Source organism: Zootermopsis nevadensis, unplaced genomic scaffold (genome assembly GCF_977971745.1).
Source record: "Zootermopsis nevadensis isolate Lab colony 2312 unplaced genomic scaffold, Znev_1.0 Znev_ptg000003l, whole genome shotgun sequence".
Lineage (NCBI taxonomy): Eukaryota > Metazoa > Arthropoda > Insecta > Blattodea > Termopsidae > Zootermopsis > Zootermopsis nevadensis.
The window spans coordinates 7,546,503-7,558,578 of record NW_028259135.1 but is presented as its reverse complement, the minus strand read 5'-3'; the positions used below and the strand labels follow the sequence as shown (position 1 = coordinate 7,558,578).

The 12,076-nt window shown below is 40.5% G+C and overlaps 1 protein-coding gene across 8 annotated transcripts in view; it reads left to right on the top strand.

Annotated features, from left to right (window-relative positions):
* LOC110835663 (ATP-binding cassette sub-family G member 4) overlaps positions 1-12,076 on the top strand; it is a 90,203-nt gene that overhangs the window by 47,891 nt on the left and 30,236 nt on the right. For all 8 annotated transcript variants that reach the window (XM_022076129.2, XM_087341597.1, XM_087341568.1 and 5 more), the window contains 2 exons: positions 8,295-8,412; positions 11,425-11,614. In XM_022076129.2, the coding sequence (XP_021931821.1) occupies positions 8,295-8,412; positions 11,425-11,614 (308 nt within the window). The remainder of the gene's footprint in view (positions 1-8,294; positions 8,413-11,424; positions 11,615-12,076) is intronic.

Genomic DNA, 12,076 nt, shown 5'->3' with positions numbered 1-12,076 from the left:
TTCATATGTGATATATCTGTAGTGTTAATGGCTTTGCGTTATGTCTGCAGTGAATGAACATTTAGAGAAGTGAGTTATGACGAATCGTAAATAACGCAACTTGGAAAATGTTTGCTGTACATTTAATTGCGTATTTTGTTCAGGTACTTTCGTTGGAATCAATTATAGCTTGCACTCCTTTCTAAACGAGGGAAAGCATGGTAGCAAGATCATCATGTGTGTTCCCACTTTAAAATTCTGAACCATTCGACCGATTTTCATGAAACGTTGTCGTCTGAGGCCACCCCATCATATTACTTCGGATACTCTGTACTCCGCGGTAACAACATGGCGGACGCGCGAATTTGTGTGGTGGGAGCGACACTAACACCACTTTATAAAGAATACAAGGGTCCTGATAGGATATTAAAGAATACGCAGCCTTTGTTGAGGTATTTTTAAAGAGTGTAAACCGGCAACATGGCGGTCGTGTGAAGAATTTCCATGGCCTTGAGTTTGAGAGCTAGTCGTGTGAAGTTTTTGTATGGAGAGAGACTACAAATATTCAAACTATGCATCGAATGCTGCTTGTAAGTCAGCTGTTAACAAACAGGGCGACGATGCAAATATTTGAGGTTTTCCCTCAAATTTAACACAGATATTATGTAATAAGTTTTTCCTATAAAAAAATAAATCACCATTTTTATAACATTCTGTAAAATATTTAGTTTTCAGCTTTAATACAAATTTATTCAGAATGCTATTTGATCGTACGACCACGCACAAGTCCACAACGCAAAATCGTGGGGTGCATTTAATTTAATTGCCAGGTTTTAACTTAAATTGCGTTTCACGGGGAACCCCAGTTTATTTAACGAATACAAAGAGAATCTTGGCATTTTTCGGTGGAACTGTGAACGGGGGCACATGCGGAAGTGTACGGCCACCCATTCGAAAGTTGGCGACGCCTTGATGTCCGAAGAAAAAAGTGTTTTGACCAGACTTTCGAAATATGCGAAATTACGCCACTTCGCGTACCCATAATCGAGCGTTTTTGTAAGAATCGTGTTTTGCCGCGTTATGCGAAATCATAAGCCGGCTGGATTTTTTGTGTTTGACCGCGAAGAGGCGGCCGCTTGGGCTGGCTGCAGGGCCCCGTTCTGCCGCGACTCTGCAGGCGTAGCCGTCGGTGAAAGAATTCTCAGCTCGACTGTAAGCTATTGCAGTGCGAACGACTTTCATAAAGTGTGCATATCGTATGTTCTCGAAACACCTGTCTTCTGCCCTAGTCATTCAAGAGATTTTCTTTGTGACGTTTCTATTTGTTTTTTTAGCAGTTGCCTTCTTGCTTTTAGCTTATTTACCAGGTAGTTTATGATTCCACCGTGGAACTGGTTCTCCTTTAAATTTGCACAGACGTTTTCTGCAATCTTTTTTGCAGACTCATATTTGAAAACGCAGTTAAATACTAGCCGTGTTGTACAGCGCTGAAAGGTTATGTGATAAATGCGTTGACAGAAGCAGACAAACGCGTTGATTAATGGCGGAAGTGAGTTCTCACCGACTGCTACTGCTACAGAGACGTGGCAGGTCAACGATCAAACAGGAAGAAATCCGCCCTATAGTAGGCCATGGGCGAGCGAACACTATGTGTAACAGAGAATTAATTTCTGTCGATGTTGGCAGCATCTGAATGTGGATATGTGAAATTGTTCTCAGAATGTGATTTGGTTGAAGGTGTGGAAGATATATTTTTGTTTCAAACAGGCACTTGGAATTGTCCACATTTATCAGTTCAGTAAAATCGCATTCAAGAGATTAATTTGAAACCAACGCCATAACTTAAATCAATACACGTACGAATTACAAGACAAGTGTTTTGGATGTAGGATTTGAGGTTCTCACGGCGTTGAGTATCAATATGGCTGTCTACTGGGTTGTTGCGCCGTGTAGCCTGGTAGAAGTTTTCCGACATCATTTCAGACGTCCTTCCTGCCTCCGTCATCAGGACGAAAGCCTCCATGATTGTGGAGGGTGGGTCGTGCCCGTTTTGAATTAAACACTGGAATTTGCCGTACAACTGAAGGTAACACATGTCAAGGCCTTTGACAACGTGAAATTATGTGACGTCATGGTCACGTGTGTCGTGTAGCTGCTGTCGAGCCGGTTGAGTGGTAGGTAATGAAATGGTAGTTTGTGGCCGTCGCACGATCGATGTTAAAAGTAAAGCTGTCCCACTATACGCCATGTAGGCGCTTGGGGGGAGTGGAGGTGTATTTCCTACTCATTCTTGACCTTGGCACTAGATGGGGTGAGTGGTCAGCATCACGCCCAGGCCGGCTTTACCCCCGGGAAAGGACCCCGGTACCCATTGTAGTGGAGGCTGGGTGGGCCCCAGAGCCGGTCTGGATGCAGAGGCTAGAGGAAAAATCCTCTGCCCCCGTCGGGGATCGAACCCCGGTCGCTCAGTCCGTAACCAGTCACTATACTGACTGAGCTACGCCGGCTCCTTACACGATCGATATTATTATGCAATATCTCGTGTCCTTCAGAGATCGATATAATTGTCAGTTAAACTGTTCAATGGTATTTTATGCTTCTCTCTTGCTAGTCTTGTCTTCCTTACAGGATTCTGGGTGTTTTTATTTGTATCTTTTGCAGCAAAATTTCAAAAGCATCGTTTTTTTTTTTCCTGTCGCTGCAATGTTTTAATTGCATCTTTCACAAGGCTGGAAGATCTCGATGCATGACACTCGATCATACGAGGTGCGATCGGAAAGTTTCAAGACTGCGCCTATAAAACCCGTACACTTATCTCAGGTATTAAATTCATCCATCACCCTCGAAGTAGTTCCTCTGGGAGTGAACACAACGATGCCAGCGCCGCTGCCAAGCCTGGAAGCATCCCTGGAAATCTATCTTCGTCAGCCTGTCAAGCACCATCTGCGATTCTGCCTGAATCTCTTCTATCGTCTCAAATCTCCTTCCCTTTAGCTGAATTTTCATCTTTGGGAAGAGGAAGAAGTCACACGGAGCTAAATCCGACGATCCGGCAAGATCTTTGAGCTCCTGACAAACGAGAATTCGATTCTGCTTCTGGTCCTCAGACAGGAGCCTTGGCACAAACTTGGCTGCGATGCGTCGCATGTGGAGTTCTTCCTTCAGAATCAGCTGACTGGTCCCATAGCCTATCCCAACAATGTCGCACAAGTCGTTGATGGTACGACGTCGATCTTCGTGAATGGCCTGCCGAATCTTCGTAACATTTTCGGGCGTTGTGCTCGAAGATGGTCGTCCAGAACGCTCGTCATCATCGACAGAGGTTCGGCCATTTTTAAAACGTGAATGCCACACAAAAGTTTGTGCACGACCCATTGCGGACTCCCCAAATGCTTGCTTTAGCATTTCATAGGTTTCCGTAGCCGTTTTGGCGATTCTTTGGCAAAATTTGATTTGTTCATGAATATCCGCCATTCCGAAATCGCAGGAGGGTCGGTGTAATGCACTACCAAAACGCCCGTAACTAAGAAACAAATGCTAATTCGATGATGCCGGCTGGCACACTGATTCACTATGAATGTAGGCCGCACCCCCTAGCGGTAGAAGCTCGTACTACATCCGGTTCGCCCTCTATTGACACAGTCTTGAAACTTTCCGATCGCACCTCGTAAATCGACAGTCGTCTCTCACAACAGGTGCGCTCTTGCTGGACATGTTGCTCATTTGGTTAGGTTATGATGTCGCCGATAAGCTGACTGTGGTTGGTTTCACTACGCGCGGGACAGGGGCAGCTGAATGGGAGTTGCAGTGTTATATACAGATAGGACTCGGTTTACGCCGGGGTTAGGTTCCTGGTATTCCCGGCGTAAAATGAAGCGGCGTAAATTGAAGCAAATATATAATGGGAACATGTGTAAATACATTAGGTTCCGTTCCAAGTTTTTCAGTGATCAACACAAAATACTTGAAAAATGTTTTATTTTATGAAATTTACGTATTGAAAATTGTATAATGTTTAAGAAAAAGAAAGAAAATTTACTGTTTTAAAAACGATAGAATAGATGTATGTTTGGTTTACTTCTTTTCTGGTAAGAAGTTATAGTATGGCTGTAGAACTGTCTCAATTCCTCCCTAAACAGTTGAGCTCCGCTCCCAGGTGGGGTCGTTGCTACAGAAGATCTCACATCCCTTGTTAATAAGAGCAATAGCCTCTTGCATTGATTCCACTGTTTGTGTCCTAACCGGCATTGCAGAGTCAGCTTCACTTTCCTTAACCTTTTCGGGCAGAGTCATGACTCATCACCCCCTCCAATCGTGATCAACGAGAGACGCAAAAGTGAAACGGGCGTAAATTGAAGAGGCGTAAACCGAGTCCTACCTGTATACCCCTCCGTATTTTTTTTAAAATTTCACAATAAGTTTTCGCCTTTACGGAATTCTTCAGTGTCGACCCTAAATATCATTATTATTGGGCAGTATGGAATATTTCACAAGACAATAAACCAGTTAGCGGCCTCTGAAGGTCCAGTCCCATCCGCTGGCGCAAAACTGTGATGATTAACTGCCTGTAATGTTGACCAGCCTCGAAAAGACGGAAGTAAAAATGTCCAACAAAATTTTCAAGCAAGAATAAGCAACTGTCGAAAACTTCATATTCCAGCTTCTTGACCTTTTGAATTGAAATGGGACGACGTGGCAACAATTCACAAGATCCTTTGCTTTTTTATATATTTTTAGTTTCTCGATTTCTTATACAAACGCACGCACGGTTCTTCATCAGAATTGACAGATTTTGATCTTTGTATGTTGTGTGAAATGTTAGGTTCTGAAGGCGGTGGATGTGGAAGTGTTGTTCTGGGTTGTGAGTTACTTAGGCTCCAACAATGACGCCTTTCATGCGCGTTGCCTAATTCCGAGGAAGAGTGCGGTAGTCGGACATGAGGTTGTCTTCGCCCACACTGGTGCGTGAAAGACTCGTAGAAAGTGGAACGAAGGTGTATCAAGTGAAATCAGTTCTGATGCTCTCTGACTGCGCTGCCATTTTGAAATACTGGCGCATGCGCGTTGTGCTGTTTTGCTTCTTGGTAGTTAGATGTGGAAAGTCAGTTGGCCGTCTAGTCCGCATGTCATCATTTATTTAACGACACTTTATGAACTGCACACGTTATATTAACATGTTTAAGTCGTGATTGGTGGTCACGATCTGCATTGGAATGAACTGCTCAGATGTACGGGAACGGCGTGTTTCACATGTACTACATGTTACTTAACCGACCTCATTTTCTGTTGTGTATCACCTAAACAAATGTTCGTACGCCGTAAGCCCTGGACTTTGCACGACTGGCCCATCCCCCAAGGCGGGCTCTGCTGCTTGTTAACGTTCCATGAAATGTTGCCAGTTACATAACAATTTCCCAGCATGCTCGGCTGCGATTCCAGAAACTTCGGAGAACGTTTCTTTTTTGTTTCAAAATGGAGACTTCCTTTCCAAAGGCCCTGACTTGACTTGGACAGCGGGACAAAGAGAAGAATAACATTTGTGTTTGTTGGCTCTATTTGCGGCATAAAAAGTCCATGGGAGTTATGCCCAATTGCCTTTTAGGCCAAAGATGCGTGTGTTATTGATGGAATTTAAGAGAGGTTTTAGCAGCAAGGAGAGTAAATTAAATAACGCAGACCAGGATCAGTACTCAGATTTTAAAGTTTTAATCGCCATTTTAAAAGTGATTATTTGTGACTGTAAATTATCATGTGCATACAAAGAAATACAATAGTAAGTACTGACACATTATGCCATTGTGTGCAGTTATTAGAATATATTTTATATTCTGCATTAGTTTGGTTAGATAATTTGGGAACTGAGAGAATACACACGTTTCTATTTCTAACTTCTGTTTCTTAGTTCAAGAGGAGATACTTAAATTTTAGTGCTAACGCACTCGTAGTGAATGCATGGAACTGAAGAAAGATGAAAATTATAAATTTAAAGATAATTTTGAGCGTGTATTTGTTGCATTAAACCTTGTACGGTTCCAGAGGCTCGTAGCTTCTCTTCTCGGTAACTTATTACAGAGTTGCGTGTCCTGAAATTGAAACATGGCGATCGATGTTACCGACATTGGTCAACTCGGCATGAATGCCATGTCATTATGGAGCTCGGACGTTAACCCAAGTGGACCTACCGCGGCACTCGCGTGTTGTCCCAAATTATCTCGACGTATCAAAACACCGTTTTTAGGTGCCTTTCGACCCTTATTATGATTAAATAAAATGCCCCGCGCATCGACATTACGACTTGTAAAATATTTTGTGCACAGCGACGTTTTAAGAGCCAAAGAGGTAAAATTGTGTTAAAGTATGTCAATGCCATCGTAATCTCAGAATAGAGATAAGAATACACTCCGTCGTCCACTTAGTTTGTTGTATTATGAACGTACTACTGCCAGCCATTAAGTTTCGTTCACTGTAGTTCGCCCACAGCACACGAACGACGCGAGCTTTTTTTAGATAGGGAACTCGTGTTACAGGGTTGGCTGCCCTTTTTAAGGCCGCATGTAAAAACCTACCTTAGGTTTGTGTACCGATAACTTGAAAAACGCGTTTTGTTATGTACTGTTTCAGCTGCAAACCTTCTTAACATCTTTGTTTACGTTTCTTTCTTCAGTAACGTAACATTTTCACACCAAATTAAGTTTGCCTGAAAGTCATGTTTCAGAGTCAGTTAAATAAATTCACTGCCAGTTTTACACCCTTAAGATACTTGAAAAAACTTCACTGTTTTCTCGTGATACGCGAAGTTAGATGTTTTAGGAAAACCTTATGTTTGCGCAATGGCTTTCTAGAAACATTTAAAATTATGCGTCTCTCGGTTCTCAGTTATTTTTAATGTTATTCAGGTACTTGTTCAATGCACGACTGTGCTAGCCATGGCATCGAACTTCTATTCAGATGCTATAATAATACTGAATATGATGTGAATTTGCTTCCCTAATCTTTGCTTTTCCACACGTAACATTCAAATGAGCGCTTAAGTCAGTGAAGGACATTTGGATTGGAAAGTTATTGCGTATCTTGCGATTGTGGACACATGGTTACGCCATGGCTTCATGAAGAATATTGCATACATGAGCAAACCACCATCCACTCATGGAAAGAACCTTTTTAAAAAGTTCTTCGGGACTCAGTTAAGTTAAACCACTTCTGTAAATATTTTCATTGTATATTCGATGTGGCTGAGACCCTGTTAGCACTCAGTGCTTGTTAATGAACACTGAAATTACTTACGTATTTTGTGAATAATATTTTAAATCCTGCCTCTTTGCAAAGTACGATCGCTGTCATTAAAGCACGCGATTTCGGAAATATCTATTAAAGAATGTGAAGACACCTTTGTAGTAGCCCAGTTGCTGTTTTGCTTAAGTAGCCAATTTGAAGAGTTCTTCACAGATTTAGTCACCTTTAAAGAACGGCCTCCAGTCATTGTGCAGAAACCTACAGCTAGAATTGTCTCATACAAAAGAAATTTGTTGCTGCTATCAAAACCGAAATATGAGAGAAATGAAACACCCATTCGGCTGCCGGAATGTTTAGATTTATGCTGTCTTTTTGTCTTGTACCAACTTAATGGCTGACTGTTTTCAGTTTGATTCACATTACAAATGATTTAGTCGTTTTTTGTATGCAGATTATTCGATATCCTTATTTAGATTCGATAAAGGTCGATGAAACCTCGTTCATTTGTGATAGTCTTTGGGCTGGACGGCTGCCGTTCTCTGTCCGGAGCGAGGTAATTTTTGTTTCTCGTTCCCACGGCGTTCAGCCACCCGCATATCTATTCTCTTACCCAGAGGGAATATGTAGGGTACTGCTTCTCCGTGACTAAAATGGCAGCACTGCGAAGTTTGCTACTGTGTCTAGTACAGAAGCATTGGATTTACATGCACGGCCGAGATATAATTCCTAATAATCAGTATGATTTTAATTATTACGCCATGTGACGTGATAATCATTTACCGTATTGTGAGTGACCATTTGGATATTCTAAAGGTTTGGCATTGTGTACCATTGTGGTAAAATTTTATTTCGACATTGGCCATTGCCTGGTTGAAGACATGATATTTTGGAGGTCAGCTCATTATCTTCAAGTATAAGGAAAGAAATAATCAAGAAAAGTTACACGTAAAGATAATCATGAGACATGAAAGAATTGATATTAACATTTTCCAGGAAATAGACCAGAAGTTATTGATGACTTCATTTGAAACTAGATTTCCTTTCCTGAAATACTGTCACAATGTATTATTGTTTCTTTGCAGATGGGAAACAAATACTCAAATCTGTCAGCGGGCGATTGCGGTCAGGAGAGCTTACTGCCATTATGGGGCCATCTGGAGCTGGCAAGTCAACCTTGCTGAATATTCTTACAGGATATAAGTAAGTGTAAGAGAAATTATCATCTTTGGCTTTTGGGTTTCAGTGTGACTCATTTGGAAGGGTTATGTCGAAGGAAGTGCTGTCGGTTGTTTACTAGGGGCTCCCATGCACCCCCACACCGTCGGTAACTCATACGTATGGTATGATACATCCCACAGCATTTTCAGTAAAGTGTTATGAGCAAATGCGCAGGTTCCCCTCTACATTTGGCATTTTCTCAAGAACACCAAAATGGTGGTCACATGGCAAGTATCTGTGCTGCTTTGTGGGAAGTGATGCCATATTTACTTAAATCTGTCATTTAGAATTTGAGACTGCCAAAAATTTGATCATTGTCTGATTTCGACTTTGGCGTCTGCAACCCTCACTAACACGGTCAGATTCTTGACAGTGCTCGGTGCAGCGATGGATGAGAGAGTAAACTTTATTTGGCCCACATTTTGTCTCAGTTTGTATTCAACAGTACATAATGTTCTGGTTCTGGGATGTTTTCTCTGATTGGGCTGACGTAATATACTGCCAGATATGATGTCGGTAAAATATATCCGAAGGTTGAACCTCCGTTCTCACGCAAAGTCTTCATTTTGAAAATAATAGAATGTACATGCCAACCTTTTAAGCAGTACAAATAAGTGAACGTCAGGCGTTAGAAGAACTTCCTCTGTAAGTATAATGGCCGATATCCAGGAACTTGTTTTGATTCACTCATATTTACATAACGTTTTTAACTGGTTTGAGGTTGATTTCGTCTGACTTTCTTCTGTTCAGTACACGCACCTTCTCAAACACTATCACTTCATAAAAAAGTGTGTTCACCCAGATACTGAGTAGATACAAATAAGAGATAAGAATAAGCTATTTTTATTGAAGATTATTCTTAGTTATTAAAGTACAGTTAAGTAAGATGTTAATTTATTAATGTTTTGAGTGTTATTAGTTTATGAACATTAAAACAATTCTTAACATCATAATAGAAGTGACTGTGAAATTAATTTACTCTTAAGTATTTATTGACACTGTAATTCAGCTGTTACCAAACTTTTCCAAACTTGCTCCAGTCTTATTTGTCTACTTGCACGCTGCGAAGTTAAAAAACTTTCTACAAAAGTATAGGAAATGCTACTAATTTGTTACAAATAGTTTCACATGCTACTCAATAATTTTCTATAAACAAATCGGCCATTAGCGAGATGATACTACTTTTGCTTGAGTAATCTTTCAATTCCAAGTTTAATTTTGTTTACATCCCTCCAAGTTTTCATTAGTAATAACGTATCCCAGGTGAAAGTCACACACTTACTCTCATCCAAAAGAACTGATTTGATATTAACAGAATTTGTTTTCTGCAACAGAGGCATGTAAGCTGCACAAAATACGTAGAAGGGCCACATGTAGCCCATGGGTTGTGAACTCTAGTTTTTCATAGAGGAGAGTTAAGATAAAATTAGGACTAACGGAAGGAAGATGACGTTTTGAGGATTGTATATGAAGGCCAATCATTTACTTGTGACCCACTTGATGGTAGAGTCTGGTTAGACTGTGTGCGGTTAAGCTATGAAATGATTAATGAATTGAAAAGAATGTGGAAGGAAGTGGTTGTGGCCTGATTGAAGGTTCTATCCTGGCATTTGCCTGGAAGGAGAGAGGAAAGTAACAGAAATCCTCAATCAGGATGTCCAATCTCCAGGCCAAACTTGGGACCTCACAGGAATGGGTGTTTGGTGATTGAATAGGGAAGAATGTTATGTACTGATTAACAATATCCACTGTTCAGGTGGAACCATTTAAAGGTGTAAACATGGAAGGAACTTAGAGGATCCAGAAAAACAGAGAGTTATTTCAGTATCTAAGCAACTGCTCCTCCCTGCGCCCAGACCTGTCACACTTATAATGGAAACTTGTTGAGTTGTTGAAGGCCTAGTGTCTTGGGTCAGCCCTCTAATTTAACATATGCATATTGGTATTGAATCGTGGGAACAGTTTCTAGTTGGCAGATGTCCAGACTTTTTCTCACTTCGTCTTCGGTTATACATAGAATAATACGTAGAAGCGGCACCATAGTCCTGCGCCTCTGTCGCTGGGCTGCTCTTGAAAGGGAGGAGAGCTTTATTCGAATATTGAACAAATTTTGTCAGCTGTAACGTATGTGTCTTGTATATTTGGAGGTTTTCAAAGATAGAAATTAATGAATAACGATTGGAACAGACAAATGAATTAATGGACGGATAAGTAGTTGCTGGAAAACTTATGGTATTCACAATTAGAAACTGACTCCATATTATGGAGTATTTCTTGAGTGGTCAGTTGGTAAGATATTGAAACCCAAATATTCATTTAGCAGTCTTTACAGCTAAAAAATTTAAAAAAAGTCTTTCTTTTGTAGTTTAACATCTCTGTTTGGTTAAGAATAATTCATACTCATAATCTTCTTTTTTCCCATTTTAGGAGGAAATATGTTGAGTATTGTAAACATTCAGTACCAAAGCAAGTTGTAAATAGCATAGCGCCCTTTCTTTCTACTGAAGGTAGAGACAGGATCTGTATTGAAAACACTATATATTGGATTCCGGTTAATTGGGACACATCGGGACTAGAACACTTTAGCCCAATTAAGCGGCTGCCCTGATTAACCAATGTCCCAAATTAACTGGAATCTACTGTATATGTAATTTTTTTCACATAGTGTATGGTGTCCAAAGAAAATTCTCTGATGGTAATACTAGATCATTGTTACAGATCGTTAGAACCACATGGAATATGCCTGTATTTTATTCTGACAGATTAACACAATAGTAATTCAATTATGGCTACTTAATTATGCTGCTCATCTACTGGACTGGCCACAAATTTATGGAAGTTACAATATTATAATTCTGAAATTCTTTGAAAAAATTTTACATTTATATTAGTGACTTGGGAATGTTATTGTTGTTTCGAAGCTACAGAAAAAATCATGACATAAAAACTGTTCCAGCCAGAATTAAATAATAGTAAATGTTCTTGAACTTCCAGGACTTCTGGAATGAATGGGTCCATCACGATCAATGGGCAAGAACGCAACCTCAGTCAGTTTCGCAAGCTGTCCTGCTACATCATGCAGGACAACCAACTGCATGCCAACCTAACGGTGGAGGAGGCCATGCGTGTTGCGTCAAACCTCAAGCTTGGCAAGGATTTGAATAAGGATGAAAAGCAAGAAGTGGTAAGCTCTAGTAAATATTGGTGACAATTTTGTGGGATTGTAACCATTTGTGTTTCTCTCTCTCTCTCCCCCCCCCCCCCCGCTCTCTCTCTTCCCCCCATATTATTCTCTTTTATCTTTAAAATTGTATGACAGTCCATCATTGCCAGGCTTCCTATTAGAACATGCGATGACATTGAATGGTGTAATAAAAATGTGACGTTATAAGATGGTGCAGAATAAAAGTCCCATTTCTTTGTTTGAATAACACGAGACTCTGGAAAAAGCGTATTGTAAGTTGTAGAGAAAAATAACACGTTTGAATATGTTTTATATTCTTTTCTATTTCTGCTAAAAGTATTTTCTACTCTGATAAATACTTGGTGACACACTCTCGAGTTTGTTGCAGAAATATGTGCAGATCACGTAAAGAATGTGCTATTATTGTGCGACTTTAAGAAAACTGGAAAGTGTTGGCAAATT